Source organism: Emydura macquarii, unplaced genomic scaffold (genome assembly GCF_026122565.2).
Source record: "Emydura macquarii macquarii isolate MOO-44397 ecotype Brisbane River unplaced genomic scaffold, CSIRO-AGI_Emac_v2 contig_1203, whole genome shotgun sequence".
Classification (NCBI taxonomy): Eukaryota; Metazoa; Chordata; order Testudines; family Chelidae; genus Emydura; species Emydura macquarii.
In genome coordinates this window covers 129,761-144,747 of record NW_027131340.1, presented here as the reverse complement: position 1 = coordinate 144,747, position 14,987 = coordinate 129,761, and the positions used below count along the sequence as shown (strand labels likewise).

The 14,987-nt window shown below is 66.0% G+C and overlaps 2 protein-coding genes across 2 annotated transcripts; both read left to right on the top strand.

Annotated features, from left to right (window-relative positions):
* The first annotated feature begins 108 nt into the window (after positions 1 to 108).
* On the top strand, positions 109 to 6,743 carry GDI1 (GDP dissociation inhibitor 1). Its single transcript, XM_067546921.1, has 11 exons — positions 109 to 509; positions 2,008 to 2,115; positions 2,318 to 2,417; positions 2,501 to 2,635; positions 2,796 to 2,994; positions 3,379 to 3,510; positions 3,759 to 3,858; positions 4,186 to 4,357; positions 5,135 to 5,279; positions 5,601 to 5,655; positions 5,929 to 6,743. Exons 1-11 carry the CDS (start codon positions 465 to 467, stop codon positions 6,079 to 6,081), a joined length of 1,344 nt encoding a protein of 447 aa, XP_067403022.1. The 5' UTR covers positions 109 to 464; the 3' UTR covers positions 6,082 to 6,743.
* Positions 6,744 to 7,581: 838 nt separating this feature from the next.
* Positions 7,582 to 13,407, top strand: FAM50A (family with sequence similarity 50 member A). Its single transcript, XM_067546919.1, has 13 exons — positions 7,582 to 7,854; positions 8,207 to 8,291; positions 8,660 to 8,759; positions 8,959 to 9,110; positions 9,483 to 9,559; positions 10,638 to 10,704; positions 10,970 to 11,031; positions 11,213 to 11,289; positions 11,458 to 11,512; positions 12,300 to 12,348; positions 12,642 to 12,712; positions 12,827 to 12,937; positions 13,263 to 13,407. The coding sequence occupies exons 1-13, from the start codon at positions 7,744 to 7,746 to the stop codon at positions 13,269 to 13,271; spliced, it is 1,026 nt and encodes a 341-aa protein (XP_067403020.1). The 5' UTR covers positions 7,582 to 7,743; the 3' UTR covers positions 13,272 to 13,407.
* The last annotated feature ends 1,580 nt before the right edge of the window (positions 13,408 to 14,987 follow it).

Sequence of the window (14,987 nt, the reverse complement as noted above, 5' to 3'; positions counted from 1 at the left end):
TATCTTGGAAGACAGAAATAAGCCCTGCCTCAGTTCTGGGGGTGGGGGCCAGTGTCAAAGACAAGCTCCAGCGTCTCGCTGGGACAGTGGGGCCCTCGTTTGTGGGGGGGAAGGATACGTTTCACTTCTGAAGCCCCATTATTCTGGGGCGGAGGGATACGGATTTCCAGGCTGGGTGCTGGACCGAGGGGTGGGACTATTTCCTTGGCGGAGGGGTCCCGTATGCGGCATTTGAATTGCTTGCTGGCGGAGGGATCCGTTGGAGGAGGAGGCAGGTGAGGCGCCTGTTCCCGGCGGAGGGTCCGCCTCAGGGAAGGGTGTGGTGAGTGTGGCCGGAACTCGTTTACTGGCGGAGGGATGCTCTCTCGGCCGGGCGGCGCTGCGGTCCAGGCCGCCCCACCCACCGCAGCCGGCTCCGCTCGGGGCGGGGGAGGATCAGGCGGCTCCGGTCCAGACCCGGCGCTATGGATGAGGCCTACGACGTGATCGTGCTGGGCACCGGCCTGACCGTGAGTCTTGGCCGCGGCCCGGCCCCCGCTGCGCCCCCGTGCCTGCCCCCTGCATCGCCCGTTGCATCTTCCGCTGCGCCCCCTGCATCCCCCATTGCACCCCCGTGCGTGCCCCCTGCGCCCCCTAGTGCACCCCCGTGCCTGCCCCCTGCATCGCCCATTGCATCCCCCGCTGCGCCCCCGTGCCTGCCCCCTGCATCGCCCATTGCGCCCCCTGCATCCCCCATTGCATCCCCGTGCCTGCCCCCTGCGGCCCCCATTACAACCCCTACTGCGCCCCCTGCATCCCCCATTGCACCCCCGTGCCTGCCCCCTGCGCCCTTCGCGTGCCCCCCGTTTTTGCCCACATTGCACCCCCTTGCAGCCTCCCCGTGTACCCCTGCACCCCATTGTGTCCTTTTGCAGCCCCGCACCCCCATTGCATCTGCACCTGTGCACCCACGTTCCCCTGCACCCCCAGTGTATCGCACGCCCATTGCACCCCACCTGCCCCCGTGTGCCTGCACTCCCCCTGCAGCCTCCCTGTGCCACATCCTCCTTGGCACCCCCCAGTTGCTGTGTCAGTTGTACCCCACTGTGGCCTGTGCACCCCTCCCCTTGCAGCTCCCCCATTGCACCCATCTCTGTGCACCCCACGAGGCCCCCACATAAGTGCACCCTCTTCCCCTCCTCCCCAGGGCTCCCTCCCTGTATCCTGCATCCCTCAGCACCCCATTATGGTATGTGCCCGGGGAACCCCCCCTTCAGCATCTGCTCCCCGGGCAGCCCCCCCCGCATCCACCTCAGCGCAGCACACTAGACCACCCATTGCAACCCCCCCCTGCCCCTCTCTAGGCTCTCGTTGGAGCCTCCCCCCTTGTGCTCCATGGGGACCCCCGGTGCCCCTCCTGGCCCTGGGGCTCTCCCCCTAACCTGTCACCCGCCCTTCAGCCCCCCCAGGCATCCCTGTAATGGGGCTGCTGCCCCCCACATCTCTGCAAAGGGTGGGGTGCAACGTGACCCCCTGAGCTCATCATCCCTGATGCAATGAGCCCCCCAGCTCCCCTGCTGTCAGCAGCTGCCCCGTTGTGCTTCCTGCCTAGTGGGGTGCCCCCCATCGGCATGCCAGCAAACAGGCCCCTGCCCCACTGCTCCCCAGTGCCTGTCCCCAGGGTCCCCCCAGCCTCCCCACCTTGGCTCTTTGGATCTGACGGCTTCTTCCAATTGCATCCCAGACATGCCACGGCCACCCCCATCCCTGCCATGGCGGGTGCCCCACGTGCTCCCCATTGCACCCCAATGTAACACTGCCACCCCTTACTGTTCCTGCAGACACTGTCAGCCCCCCCAGCCGGGAAACACCCCGCACATCCTCTGCCAGGAACAGCCCCCCTGTGTCCAACCCCCCATCCCCAACAGGCTCCCGCTCCACCCCGGATCGGAGGGATCGGCTCGGGGCCCAGGCTGGGGGAGGGGAGCGTTCCCTGGGGGCTCTGGCACTGACACCCTCCCCCCCCAGGAATGCATCCTGTCCGGGATCATGTCGGTGAGCGGGAAGAAGGTTCTGCACATGGACCGGAACCCCTGCTACGGGGGCGAGAGCTCATCAGTCACCCCCTTGGAGGAGGTCAGGAGGTCTGGGGAGCTCTGCTTCTAGGGGGGTTTGCTCCAGAGGGGAGGGGTCCGGGGGGCCAATTTGGGGGTTTCAGAGCCCCAGAGGAAGGGGGTTTGACGGGAGAGAGACTGGTTTGAGGTAGGGGCTGGTTTGGGGTTTCGGGGGGGGGGGGGGCTGGGTCAGATGGACTCTAACTCTCTCCCTCTTCCCCCAGCTGTATAAACGCTTTGGGCTCCCCACAGGGCCCCCCGAGTCCATGGGGCGCGGCCGGGACTGGAACGTGGACCTGATCCCCAAATTCCTCATGGCCAACGGTGAGGGGGCTGGTTCTGGGGGGGTCCAGGGAAGATGGGGGGGGTCGCTCCGTCCTCTCCCTCACCAGCCCTCCTCCCCACAGGCCAGCTGGTCAAGATGCTGCTGTATACGGAGGTGACCAGGTACCTGGACTTCAAGGTGGTGGAGGGCAGCTTCGTCTACAAAGGGGGGCAGATCTACAAGGTGCCCTCCACTGAGACCGAGGCTCTGGCGTCGAGTGAGTGACCCCCACGCCGGGCCCCGTCTCCCCATCCTGGGATCCCATTGCTCTGGGAACCCCCCTTAGAGCGGGGTGCTGGTGTTGAGTGAGGGCCCCCCCGGCCCATTCTGGAGGCAGTGGGTCACCCCCCCTGTGGTTCTCCCCCGTGGCCCTGCAGATCTCATGGGCATGTTCGAGAAGCGCCGGTTCCGGAAGTTCCTCGTCTTCGTGGCCAATTTCGACGAGAATGACCCACAGACGCTGGAGGGGGTCGACCCCCACGGGACCCCCATGCGGGAGGTCTACGAGCGCTTCGACCTGGGGCAGGACGTGATTGACTTCACCGGCCACGCGCTGGCTCTGTACCGCACAGACGAGTGAGTCCGCCCTGGGGGTCCCCGCCAGTGTGCCGGGGCCCCGGGGCCAGTCACTGGGGTCACCTCTCAGCTTCCCTGCCCCCTGGGACCGACCCACGGAGCCTGCAGCCCCCGTCCCCGTTACGAGTCCACTTGAGTGGAGGCTTGGACCCCCAAAGGGAGCCATGCCCCCCTCCACATCTGCAGGGATGCTCAGCTGGGGTGTGTGGGGTGTCTGGACCCAGCGCGCAGAGTCCTTGGAGTCGCAGCCTGGCCCGTCTGGGGCAGCCTGGAGCCCCCCTGCTAGCCCAGCCCTGGCCCCCCCAGCCCTGCCCCTCACTCCCGACCCGCAGTCCCCACTGCTAGCCCAGCGCTGGGCCCCTCTCAGCCTGTCTCTCCCCACAGTTACCTGGACCAGCCCTGCCTGGAGACCATTAACCGGATCAAGTTGTACAGCGAGTCGCTGGCGCGCTATGGGAAGAGCCCCTACCTCTACCCGCTCTACGGACTGGGGGAGCTGCCCCAAGGTTTTGCCAGGTCAGGGGGTGGGCTGAGCCCCATGGGGCTGGGGGGTGGGCTCCGGGGGAAAGGGGGAATGGCAGTGCTTGGGGGAGGGTGTCGGGGCGGACCCCGGGGGGTTGTCTTGGGCTAGGGGTTCCCTGGGGAGAGGCCGGGATGCTGGGGAGTCCCGTTCTGACCCGGGGGCTGCAGGGCACATCTGGGGTCTGTTCCAGTCTGTGGCCGGGGTGGTGCTGGTCTCCACGGTCTCTGCCCCCATCCCCCAGGCTCAGCGCGATCTACGGGGGCACCTACATGCTGAACAAGCCTGTGGACGAGATCGTCATGGAGAACGGCCGGGTCGTGGGGGTCAGGTCGGAGGGGGAGGTGAGCGGGGGGGGGGGGGGGGGGGGTGGATACAGCCTGCAGCTGAACACAGTGATTGGGGGGGGGGGGTTGGGGATTTGTAGGTCAGGCGTGGGGGAAGGGGGTCACAGGCCCAAGCCCCCAGTGGCTTCTCCCAGTTCTCCTGCTGGGGGGAGCCCCGGGTGGGCTGCTTTACTCAACAGGGAGTTTGGGGAAGCTGAGGGGTGAGCCAGAATGGAGGGACGGGGGGCTCCCGACTCTCTGGTCTAAGGAGTGGGTGGGGGCTGTTATCACAGCTCTGTCTGGTCTCAGGCATGGGGGGCTGAATTCCTGTCCCCCCCTCCCCAGGTGGCACGGTGCGAGCAGCTGATCTGTGACCCCAGCTACGTGCCGGAGCGGGTGCGCCAAGCCGGCCGCGTCATCCGCGTCATCTGCATCCTCAGCCACCCCGTGCGGAGCACCAGCGATGCCAGCTCCTGCCAGATCATCATCCCCCAGAAGCAGCTGGGCCGCAAGTCGGGTCAGCACCGGCGCCGGCATGGGGCAGGGCGGGGCAGGAGATCCGGGGCTGGAGTCTGCGGGCCCGCTGCTCTGAGACCATCCCGGGGGTTCCCTGCAGGGTACTGGACCCCTTCAGCCCTGGGACCAACCCTCAGAGCCTGCAGCGCCTCCCAGGTCACCCCGGGACCCCACGCAGCGAGTCCAGCTGAGTGGAGCACCAGAGGGAGGCGTGTACCCCCAAAGGGAGCCGAGCCCCCCTCCGCAGCCACAGGGACTAGCTGGGGTCTGGACCCAGCGCGGATAGTCCTTGGTTAGCATCAATAGCAGGAGTCGCAGCCTGGCCTGGCTGGGGCAGCCAAGAGGCCTCTGACCCTTGGGGTCCCAGTACCCCCAGCTTCTCCTTCCAGCTGCCTCCACCTAACCCCCGGCTTCTCTCCAGTTGGGGACCATTGGAGAGCCCGGGCACTCCCTGGGCAGCTGGCATCGATTTTCCCAGGCCTAGGCTGCCCCCAGCTCTGGGAGTGCCCACACTGCAGTGTCGTACAGCGGGTGGGGCGATGTGGGGCCCGTGGAGCCGTCCCCAGGTGCCCCCACCTGGCCGTGCAAAGCTCTGGGGCAGGACACGCCCCACCAGCACAAGAAGTGCAGGGTGGATGTGCTGAAGCGGTTCGATCACGGCACAGGCTGGGCGGCATGTTGTCGTGTAGACGTGCCCCAGTGAACCAGGCAGCCTATGGGGGAAACTGAGGCACACACCATTCATACCAAATATTACAACCAATTCCCTCTGCCCCAGATATCTACGTGTGCGTCGTTTCCTGGGCCCACAACGTGGCTCCCCCTGGCAAGTTCATCGCCATCGCCAGCACCACGGTGGAGACGGCAGAGCCGGAGCAAGAGGTGGAGCCAGCGCTGGAGCTGCTGGAGCCCATAGACCAGAAGTGAGGGCCTGGAACCCAGTGGGGGAGGTGTAGGGCAGGGAGATAGCGGGGGGCCTGGAACCTGGCAGGAGGGGAGGTGTAGGGCAGGGAGAGAGCGGGGGAGGGAAGGGCCTGGAACCTGGCAGGGTGGGAGGTGTAGGGCAGGGAGAGAGCGGGCAGGCTGGAACCTGGGGGAGGGGGCTGCATGGGGGAGGGGGCTGCTGTGTGGCCAGCTGAGCTGGAAGGAGTGGGGGGAGCTGGGGGTGAGGGGGCTGGTTGTGGGGTGTGCTAGGACAGGGGGGCTGTGAGAGCTGTGGACTCACCCTTCCCACCCCTCGGCAGGTTTGTGGCCATCAGTGACCTGTACGAGCCCCTGGATGACGGCTCAGAGAGCCAGGTAAGCCCCCACTGGCCCACAACCCCCCCCCGGCCCATGACCCCCCCCCAGCACGCTCGTTTTTGCAGCAGGAGCTGCTCTCTGGCGGGTGCCCGGGGGGCTGGAAGGTGTCTGGGGTTGGGGTTGCACTACAGGGTGCTGGTGCCCCACGGGCTGGGAGGACATGGGGCGGCTGGGGGTTGTTGGGGGGCTGAGGGGATCCTGGGGGCAGCAGGAAAGGGGAAGGGAGCGAATGTGACCCCCCAGCAGCACTGCGTCATCTCCCCTCCCCAGATCTTCTGCTCCCGCTCCTACGACGCCAGCACCCACTTCGAGACCAGCTGCGCCGACATCAAGGACCTGTATCGGCGCGTGGCCGGCGCCGCCTTCGACTTCCAGAGCATGAAACGCCGCCGGGACCCCCTGGGCGGGGAGGAGGAGCCGTGACCCCCCCACGGGCCAGCCGGCCCCCCCATCTCCACGGGACTCTTCTCCCCGCACGGGCCAGCCGGCCCCCCCATCTCCACGGGACTCTTCCCCCCCCACGGGCCAGCCGGCCCCCCCATCTCCACGGGACTCTTCTCCCCGCACGGGCCAGCCGGCCCCCCCATCTCCACGGGACTCTTCCCCCCCCACGGGCCAGCCGGCCCCCCCTCTCTGCCCCCCCCCCACGGGCCAGCTGGACTCCCCCCCATGGGGCAGCCCCCCCCTTGTATCTCCCTAGTTACTGGACCAGGTGCGGCCATGCCCCTCCCCCGCTGCTGGCGGCCCCCCGGTTCTCGCGGGGGTCCATGGGGGCGGGCCCGCGGCTGCTGTAATTTATGTAAATTATTGGTGGGGGGGGTCGGGCCCGGCCCCCCCGCGGCTGCGCCGACGTCTCCGCTAATAAAGTTACTTCCTGTCACCGCCTGCCTCGTGCCTGGGGGCGGGGCCGGGGGCGGGGCCGGGCCGCCCTGTCGCGCGCCGCAGGATTCCGGGGCCCCCGGCAGGCGCCTGCGCCGTATGGCTCCGCCTCGCTCGGCGCCGACGCCCGTTCCCGGCAGCCTCTGCGGTCGGCCGATTTGCATAACGGGGGCGGGGCGACGCGGTCTCCCGTGGCGTCCGTCTCGGTGCTGCGTCAATCGCCCGGAAGACGGCGCGTGCGGGTGACGTCACTGGCGGAGCGTCAGCTGGAGACGGGCTGCGGCGGCTGCTGCGGGTCCTGCGGCCCAGCGCGGGACCGGGACCGGCACCGGCACCGGCCCTCCCACGTGACCTCCCCCCCCCGAGCGCCCCAGACCTAGTGCGGGCAGCGACTGCCCGGGACCCCCAGCGCGGGCAGCCCTCCCGAGTCCCCTCCCCGAGTCCCCCCAGCGCGGGCAGTCCCCCCAAGCTCCCCCCCGAACCCCCCAGCGCGGGCAGCCCCCCAAAGCCCCCCTGTGACCCCCCTAGCGCGGGCAGCCCCCCCTAAGCCCCCCTGTGACCCCCCAGCGCGGGCAGCCCCCCCTAAGCCCCCCTGTGACCCCCCAGCACGGGCAGCCCCCCCTAAGCCCCCCTGTGACCCCCAGCGCGGGCAGCCCCCCCTAAGCCCCCCCCCCTGTGACCCCCAGCGCGGGCAGCCCCCCTAAGCCCCCCTGTGACCCCCCCAGCGCAGGCAGCCCCCCTAAGCCCTCCTGTGAACCCCCCAGCGCGGGCAGCCCCCCTAAGCCCTCCTGTGAACCCCCCAGCACGGGCAGCCCCCCTAAGCCCCCCTGTGAACCCTCCAGCGTGGGCAGCCCCCCCGTGAACCCCCCCAAACCCTCCAGCGTGGGCAGCCCCCCCGTGAACCCCCCAAACCCTCCAGCGTGGGCAGCCCCCCCGCGAACCCCCCAAACCCCCCAGCGTGGGCAGCCCCTGCCCGGCACCCCCAGTGACCTCCTGACTAGGCCCCTGTCATAGCCTTTGTTTCCCCACTTAGTCCCCCCCGCCCTAGCCTGTGTCCCCCCCACAGCCCTAGGCCCAGAGCTTCGCCCCCCTCCAGCCCCTCCGTTGATCCTTCCTAGGGTCCCTCCTCGCCCCTGGGCCCTCGCAGGCCTCCGTCTCTCACCGTCTCTCTCTTCGGGGTCGCCCCCCAGCCCCCCGCCCCCTGCCATGGCCCAGTACAAGGGGGCCGCCAGCGAGGCTGGCCGGGCTCTGCAGCTGATGAAGAAGCGGGAGCGACAGCGGGAGCACATGGAGCAGATGAGGCAGCGCATTGCCGAGGTGGGGAGCAGGAGGGACTAGGGGGACCCCCAGGGGGACCCCCAGGGCGTGGGTGGCCTGGGACCATCCAGAGATGCAGCTCAAACAAGGCAGCCCCCGGTAGGGGGAGGGAAGGAATGGGAACCTCAGGAGGGTGGGGGGGATCAGAGGGGTCCTTAATGAAGGGCTCCCTAAGGGATATGCGGGCAGGAGATCCCCCCCAGGGGTGCAGCTGGGGGCAGAGCAGGGAAAGTGGAGGGACTTGGTGGGCAGGCAGGATGTGTTGTGCGGAGTCCCTGGGGCTGAGGGTGCCGGCTGCCACCCAGCGCCAGGCCAGTCTCCCCCGTTCCTCACATCCCATGTCCCCCGGCAGGAGAACATCATGAAGTCGAACATCGATAAGAAGTTCTCGGCTCATTACGATGCAGTGGAAGCAGAACTGAAATCTAGCACTGTGGGTGAGTCCGGGCTCCCAGCTCTCTCTCCCCCCCCCCCCCCCCCCCCCCCCCAAACTGCTCTAACCACTAGACACCGCTTTCCTTCTGGTGCCATGGACAGCACCCAGGAGACCTGGCTGCCTGCTCCAACCTCCAGACCCCACTTGCCTCCCAGAGGTGGAGAGAGAACCCAGGATTTCAAGCTCACTCCCCCCCCCCCCCCCCGGCTCTAACTACTAGACCCCACTCCCCTCCTGGTGCCATGGACAGAACCCATGCTCTCTGCTCCAACCTCTGGGTCTGGACCCCACTCCCCTCCCACAACCAGCAAGAGAGCCCAGGAGTGGGGGGAGAACCCAGGTGTCCTCACCCCCACTTTCCCCTCCCAGGCCTTGTGACCCTGAACGATATGAAGGCCAAGCAGGAGGCGCTGGTGAAGGAGCGGGAGAAGCAGCTGGCCAAGAAGGAGCAATCCAAGGAGCTGCAGCTGTGAGTGGGGTGACAGGGTGGCTCTGACTTCTGGGCTCCCATCCTGCTCCAAGTCATTATACATCCCCTCTAATGGGGGGCCCTTTTTAGACGGTGGTTCCTGGGGGCGGGGGATGGGACCCTGCGTCTCAGGCTTCCACTCCTCCCCCATGTCTTGGGGTCCCTGTCGGGGGCGCTGACCCCCCGCCCCTCACCCCAGGAAGCTGGAGCGGCTCCGGGAGCGGGAGCGGAAGCAGGAACAGAAGCGGAAGATTTCCAGTCTCTCCTTCACCCTGGATGAGGAGGAGGAAGAGGAGGAGGAGGAGGAGGAAGAGCAGCCAGAGGAGGATGAGCCTGAGCTGGAGAAGGAAGGTGGGGGGGGGGGGATCCTGGGGTGATGGTGCCGGGAGGCTGGCTGTGTGGCAGTGGCTGGATCCCAGGGGGAAGGGTGCCCATATGCAGTGGGTTGTGCTGTAGGGGTGCGAATGGGGCTGGAAGACAGACTGGTCTGTCGGGGGTGCCGTGGGGGCAGGCTGTGGGTCTGGTGAGGTCTGTATGGCAGGAAGATTGGGAGAGGGAATGGGAACTGCAGGGGGTGCCTAGGGTGGGGGCCAGTCAATAGGAGGTGCTGTGGGGGGCTGGGGGAGCAGGGCAGGTTAGGAGTGGGTCCATGGGGGGGCTGCATGGGGTGAGGACCAGAGGGGGGCTAAGGGGAACAGGAGGTTCTTATTCCCATTCTCACAGAGCTGCCCCCCAAGAAGCGCAAACTGGGGAAGAATCCAGATGTGGACACCAGCTTCCTGCCAGATCGAGACCGTGAGGTATGGGCTCTCCCTTCCCCCGTTCATCTCATTCCCGAGCTGGGGTGTGAGGTATGGGCCTCCCTGCTCTGCGTACCCCATCCCCGAGCTGGGACCCCAAGGCAGCCTTCTCTCCATCCCATAGCCAGGGTCCCCCCTCTCCCTGCTGAGGTCCCTGCCCGCTACCCCAGGACAGGACGCAGTCTGGCCCATCAAGAAGCGGTGGCCCCATAACTCTGCCTGGGGTGCCTGTGACCCAGCCTTCACCGTGCAAATTCCCTCCCAGCTAAACGTGCCGACCAGCCACTCGTGAATTACGGACGGTGACGCCCTCAGACTCCTAGTCCTGGCGCGTCCCCGCCACCGTGCGCATTGCGTGCTGCCCCGTGCACTGCTGCCACTGCGCAGCGTGAGCGCGTGAAACGGCCGTCTCTCCGCCACGGGAACCACGGCCGAGGCCAGGAATTCCTTGCCTGCCTGAACCCCAGCGGCCAGGCTCAGCCAACCCTGCAGTGCCGGCAGCGAGATGGACTGCAAGCGATTGCAAGCGATGAGGCAGAAAAGTCAGGGCTGGGCCCAAAAGAAAGGAAGCGTGAAAGGCGACGCTAAAGCAAAGGTTTGCTCCCGCCGCCCGCAGCTGAGACCCCCCCTGGTTGTTCGTTGTGAGTCGATGTCATGGAAGGCGAAGCGGGGGCCGGATCACCCGCAGCTGGGGTGCAGGTGCTGGGCGCTGTCGTGTGGACAGGAGCATTGAACCGCCAGTGTAGCTTCCTCAGTCGCACCTTGCTGGAGAGTGGCCGGGGCAGGCCGGTAGCAGCTGGCAGGGGGGTTGGGCTGCTTGTCTGCACCTCGGCGCCTGTTCTGACCAGGCTCCGCAGCAGCCTGCACCGTGCGCGGACCCGTGACGAAGGTTCAAACACAGCCTCCCGTGGGCAGGCTTTGTCCAGGATTATCCGGGGGACATCGTAGTATAGACCGTCCCAACTCCCCGCCAGGACTGCTATCCCCCTCCCCCAACTGGGACCCCGAGGTAACCTAGACACGAGTGAGTCCCCCCCCCCCCCCCGATTGAGCTGTGCTCGTCTCTCCCCCACCCCAGGAGGAGGAGAACCGTCTGCGTGAGGAGCTGCGCCAGGAGTGGGAGGCCAAGCAGGAGAAGATCAAGAGTAGGTGACTGGGGAACTGCCCGCCACTGGGTACTGGGGGGAGGGGAATACAGGGCCAGGGCCTGGGGGGGCAGGTACAGGGCTGGATGGGCCTGTGAGTCTGATGGGGGGGTGGGCGGAGTGGAGGGGGCAGGATTCAAGCTGTGTCAGGGAAATTGGGGGAGGTAGGGGGTACTTAAGGGGGTTGGATGGGATCTGGGGGGTGGGGTGTTGGGGGAAGGACTGTCTCCCCCATTGACCCATGCCTCATCTCCCTCCCCCCCAGGTGAGGAGATTGAAATCACCTTCAGCTACTGGGATGGCTCTGGCCATCGGCGCACAGTCAAGGTGAGTGGGGGGGCATCTTAGCCGTGACCCTGTGGGGCGACGAGGAGCTGTCCCAGCCCTGACCCGGGGGGCAGGGGGTGGTAAGAGCCGTGGAGGAGCCGGCCCAGGCCTGACCCGGGGGGCAGGGGTTGGTAGGAGCCGTGGAGGAGCCGGCCCAGGCCTGACCCCCCTGTGCCCCCAGATGAAGAAGGGGAACACCATGCAGCAGTTCCTGCAGAAAGCCCTCGAGATCCTGCGCAAGGACTTCAGCGAGCTCAGGTGTGGAGTGCGGCCGGGGGGATCCGGGGGGGTCGTACTGGGGAGGCGGCGCTTGGGGGCTAGGCAGAGGGGCAGCAGGGGGCACTGGGGTGGCTCAGAGGACAGGCTGGTGGGGGGCTGGAGGGATGGCTCACCCCCCCACTTCTGACTCCACCTTCTGCCCCCCAGGTCGGCCGGGGTGGAGCAGCTCATGTACATCAAGGAGGATCTGATCATCCCCCATGTAAATGGCTGGCCAGCATCCTCTCTGCCCACACCCCTCCACCCCCGCCCCCGCCATCCCAGCATCCTCTCTGCTCACCCCCTCACCCCGGTATCCCAGCATCCTCTCTGCTCACCCCCTCACCCCGGTATCCCAGCATCCTCTCTGCTCACCCCCTCACCCCACCCGTATCTCAGCGTCCTCTCTGCACACACCCTCCCACCCCTGCCCCCGCCATCCCAGCATCCTCTCTGCTCACCCCCCACCCCTGGTATCCCAGCATCCTCTCTGCTCACCCCCCCACATCCCCCCATATCCCAGCATCCTCTGTGCTCACCCCCACTCCTCCCGTATCCCAGCGTCCTCTCTGCTCACCCCCCACCCCTGGTTATCCCAGCATCCTCTCTGCTCACCCCCCCACCGTATCCCAGCGTTCTCTCAGCTGTTCTAGCAGATCCCCCCGGACCAGGCTACTCCCCTGCTTTGGACCAGCCCCCCATGGGACCCTCCTCCTGCAGGGCCTGATCTGAGGCCCCACCCTCCCTCGACCCTCAGGATCCTCCGTTGATCTGGTCCCGTCTCCACCAGGCTCTTATTGACCCAGTTCACGCCCCAGACAGAGAGGTGTGGGGCCTCCCACTTCTGGCACTGACCCTTTCACTCCCACAGGGTTGCAATGCATAGTACAGAGGGAAACTGAGGCAGGCAGTGACATCATAAGAATGTCACTGAAAAGTCCCATTTGGGGGAGGTGTCCTGACCCCCGCCCCAGGCTGGAATTTTAACCCTTTCCCACCCTCTCCGCCAGCATCACAGCTTCTACGACTTCATTGTGACTAAAGCAAGAGGAAAAAGTGGTGAGTGACCCCCCCATCACTCCGTGGGCACCCCCGACCTCAGCCCCTCCCTCCAGGGGCTCCCGTCTCACCCTCCTCCTGGGCATGCTGCTGCCCTGGGAATCGGGAGGGGGTTGTTAGATTTGGCCCCATTGCAGTGGGGACATGGGGGGAGCTCAGGGGTACCGCCTCCCCACGGAGGAACGGGTTGGGGGGGCAGGGCTCTAGGGATGTGTTGGGGGCTGGGCTCAGAATTGGGGGGATGTTTTGAGCGGGAGGCGGCTGGGCAGGAGATAAATAACCTGCTCCCCCAGGGCCGCTCTTCAACTTCGACGTGCACGAGGACGTGAGACTCCTGAGCGATGCCACCGTGGAGAAAGACGAGGTGAGGTGGGGCGGAGAGCCCCCTCCCCGCCAGCCGGCCCCCTCCCCCCCGGCTGGATGGGAGCTGTGTCCTAGTGGTGGGGGAAGCCCCCACTGATCTTCTTCTCCCCCATAGTCCCACGCTGGGAAGGTGGTTCTGCGCAGCTGGTACGAGAAGAACAAGCACATCTTCCCGGCCAGCCGCTGGGAGCCGTACGACCCCGAGAAGAAGTGGGACAAATACACAGTGAGCTGGGAGGATCCTGTGTCAGGGGCAGTGGCTGAGGGGGGAGGCAGTTACTGATTTGTGGGGGGAAAGGACCGTGTATGGGGGAGGAGGTTCTCAAGGGTGCTCAGTTTGGCTCCCCCCCATTCATGTTTTGGGAGGGGGGAGATGGAGGGATCTGTAACCCCTGGGGGGGGGGTCTCTTCTGCAGCCAGAGGAGGACAGACAGGTCTCGCTGCCTCCCCTCCCCCTCGCTGGTGGTGGTGTCTGGCAGTGATTTTTGGGGTGGGTGTCGGTCCTGTCCCCCTGCACAACTGTTGAGCACCCCCAATTTTCTCTTTCCCAGATCCGCTGAGAGACGTCTGCCCTGGGAACGCGCCTCCTGGCATGCCCCCGCTCGCGTTGTCTCCAGCCCCCTGCGGCCGGGGCGGCATTTGTGTATTTTACTGCTTGTGGCGTCTAGTGAAATAAACTCTCCTCTGGTCCCGCTAGTGATTGTCTCCCACGGAAAAGGCGTCCGGGCTCCCTGCCCTGCTCTCGCTCCAGCAGAGACTTGAAGGGTTGGTTGGTTGATTGTGTAGGGAAAAGCAGCTGGAGGGACTTTGTTTCCCAGTGGAATTATTGAATCACACCCCCGCATTTCCTCTGTTCCATGAACCGAGCGGGCCGAGCTCTGGGCCCATCCCTCTTCCCCCGGACAGCCTGCGGTGCTGAGGGCTTTGTGAGTCCTGGGCCTACTCTCCGCTGCATTCCCGCTCTGGCTCCAGTCAGCAACTAGCAACTCCATTTGCCCTAGCAAAACACTCCCTGCCCCCCAAGCCTCCGCCCCAGCGCCAGCTCCATGGACATGTGGGTCTTACCCCAGCACCCGCTGCCAGGCAGAGGGCAGGTTTATTACACAAGGGAAGGGAAGGGAAGCGAGGAGGTGTCCAAGGGGCAAAGCAAGCAGCCGCACACGCATGACTTTCGCGGCCATGGAGCGATTCTTGGCTGGCTTGGATAGTTCCTCTGGCCTTTGTGCCACAGCTTCAGGGGTAGAGCTCGATGCAGGGCCTGCCCCACCTGGGGTGGTGCCTGTCCCGCTGTAACTTGAGGCCCAGGGCCCTTGAGTGGCCCTCAGTCAGACGGGACAGGCCTGAGGCTAGGCTGGGGCGGAGTCACCCGGTAGTGCACAGAAATCCCCCCTTCCCACCTCGCAGCTGAGCCTCCCGGTAAATCAGGTGGCCAGTGAGAGCCGGCAGGGCGAGTCGCGCAAGGTGTGGGAATTGTGCAGGCGTGATACAAGAATAGGAAGGGTCACCCCCATGCACCTAGAAGTGGCCGGTCAGTGCTGGGGTCGCCTCTGGAGCCTGTGTTTAAAAATTGAAGGCTGCCATTGTGTGGCCCCGTGCCGCATGCTGCGGCTTCTCCCTTTCCTCGCACAATCCGTACGGCAAAGCAGGCTTATTTGCGGAGCTGTGGTAGAAAGCGGCAGGGTCGCTGGTTAACGGCCCAGTGGGAGAAAAGGTTACCAGAGACCAGCTGCTCTGTCTGCGTGTTGGATCTGAGCAATTATCCAGTGCCACGGGGGTGTCTGCATGGCCTTCCAGTGCTCGTGGAAATCAAGTCTGAGACTCCCCATGGGGGAGAGAAACCTTCCCATGGACAAGAAAATAAACCTTTCACAGTCAGCAGCGACCGGCTCTTGCTTGGGTGTCGTCATCCAGGGCGGAGGAGGGCTGGATTCAGAGCCAGGTGAGCGCTCCAGCCACTGGGAGAGCGGGGGGGCCTCAGGCTCTTGTCCTGCCTCCTGGTGAACCGTGAATTCAAATTTCGTTGTGGGGCAGAGAGCGACTCCCGGGAGCCCTCGCCCAGGTGACGAGACTGATTCCAGCATTTGGCAAAGGAGACTCACACTTAGCGAGCTCCGAAACCACAGTAGCACATAACCGGGGGGGAGGGGTCCGATTCCCTGTGAGAAACCTGGCTAAATGATGGGAAAATCCTGGTGTTGTCACTGTGAGAGGAAACTACCTCCCTGGGTGGGAGGGCAGGCTCTTCACACAGTTCAATGCAGGGCCCAGGAGCAAGC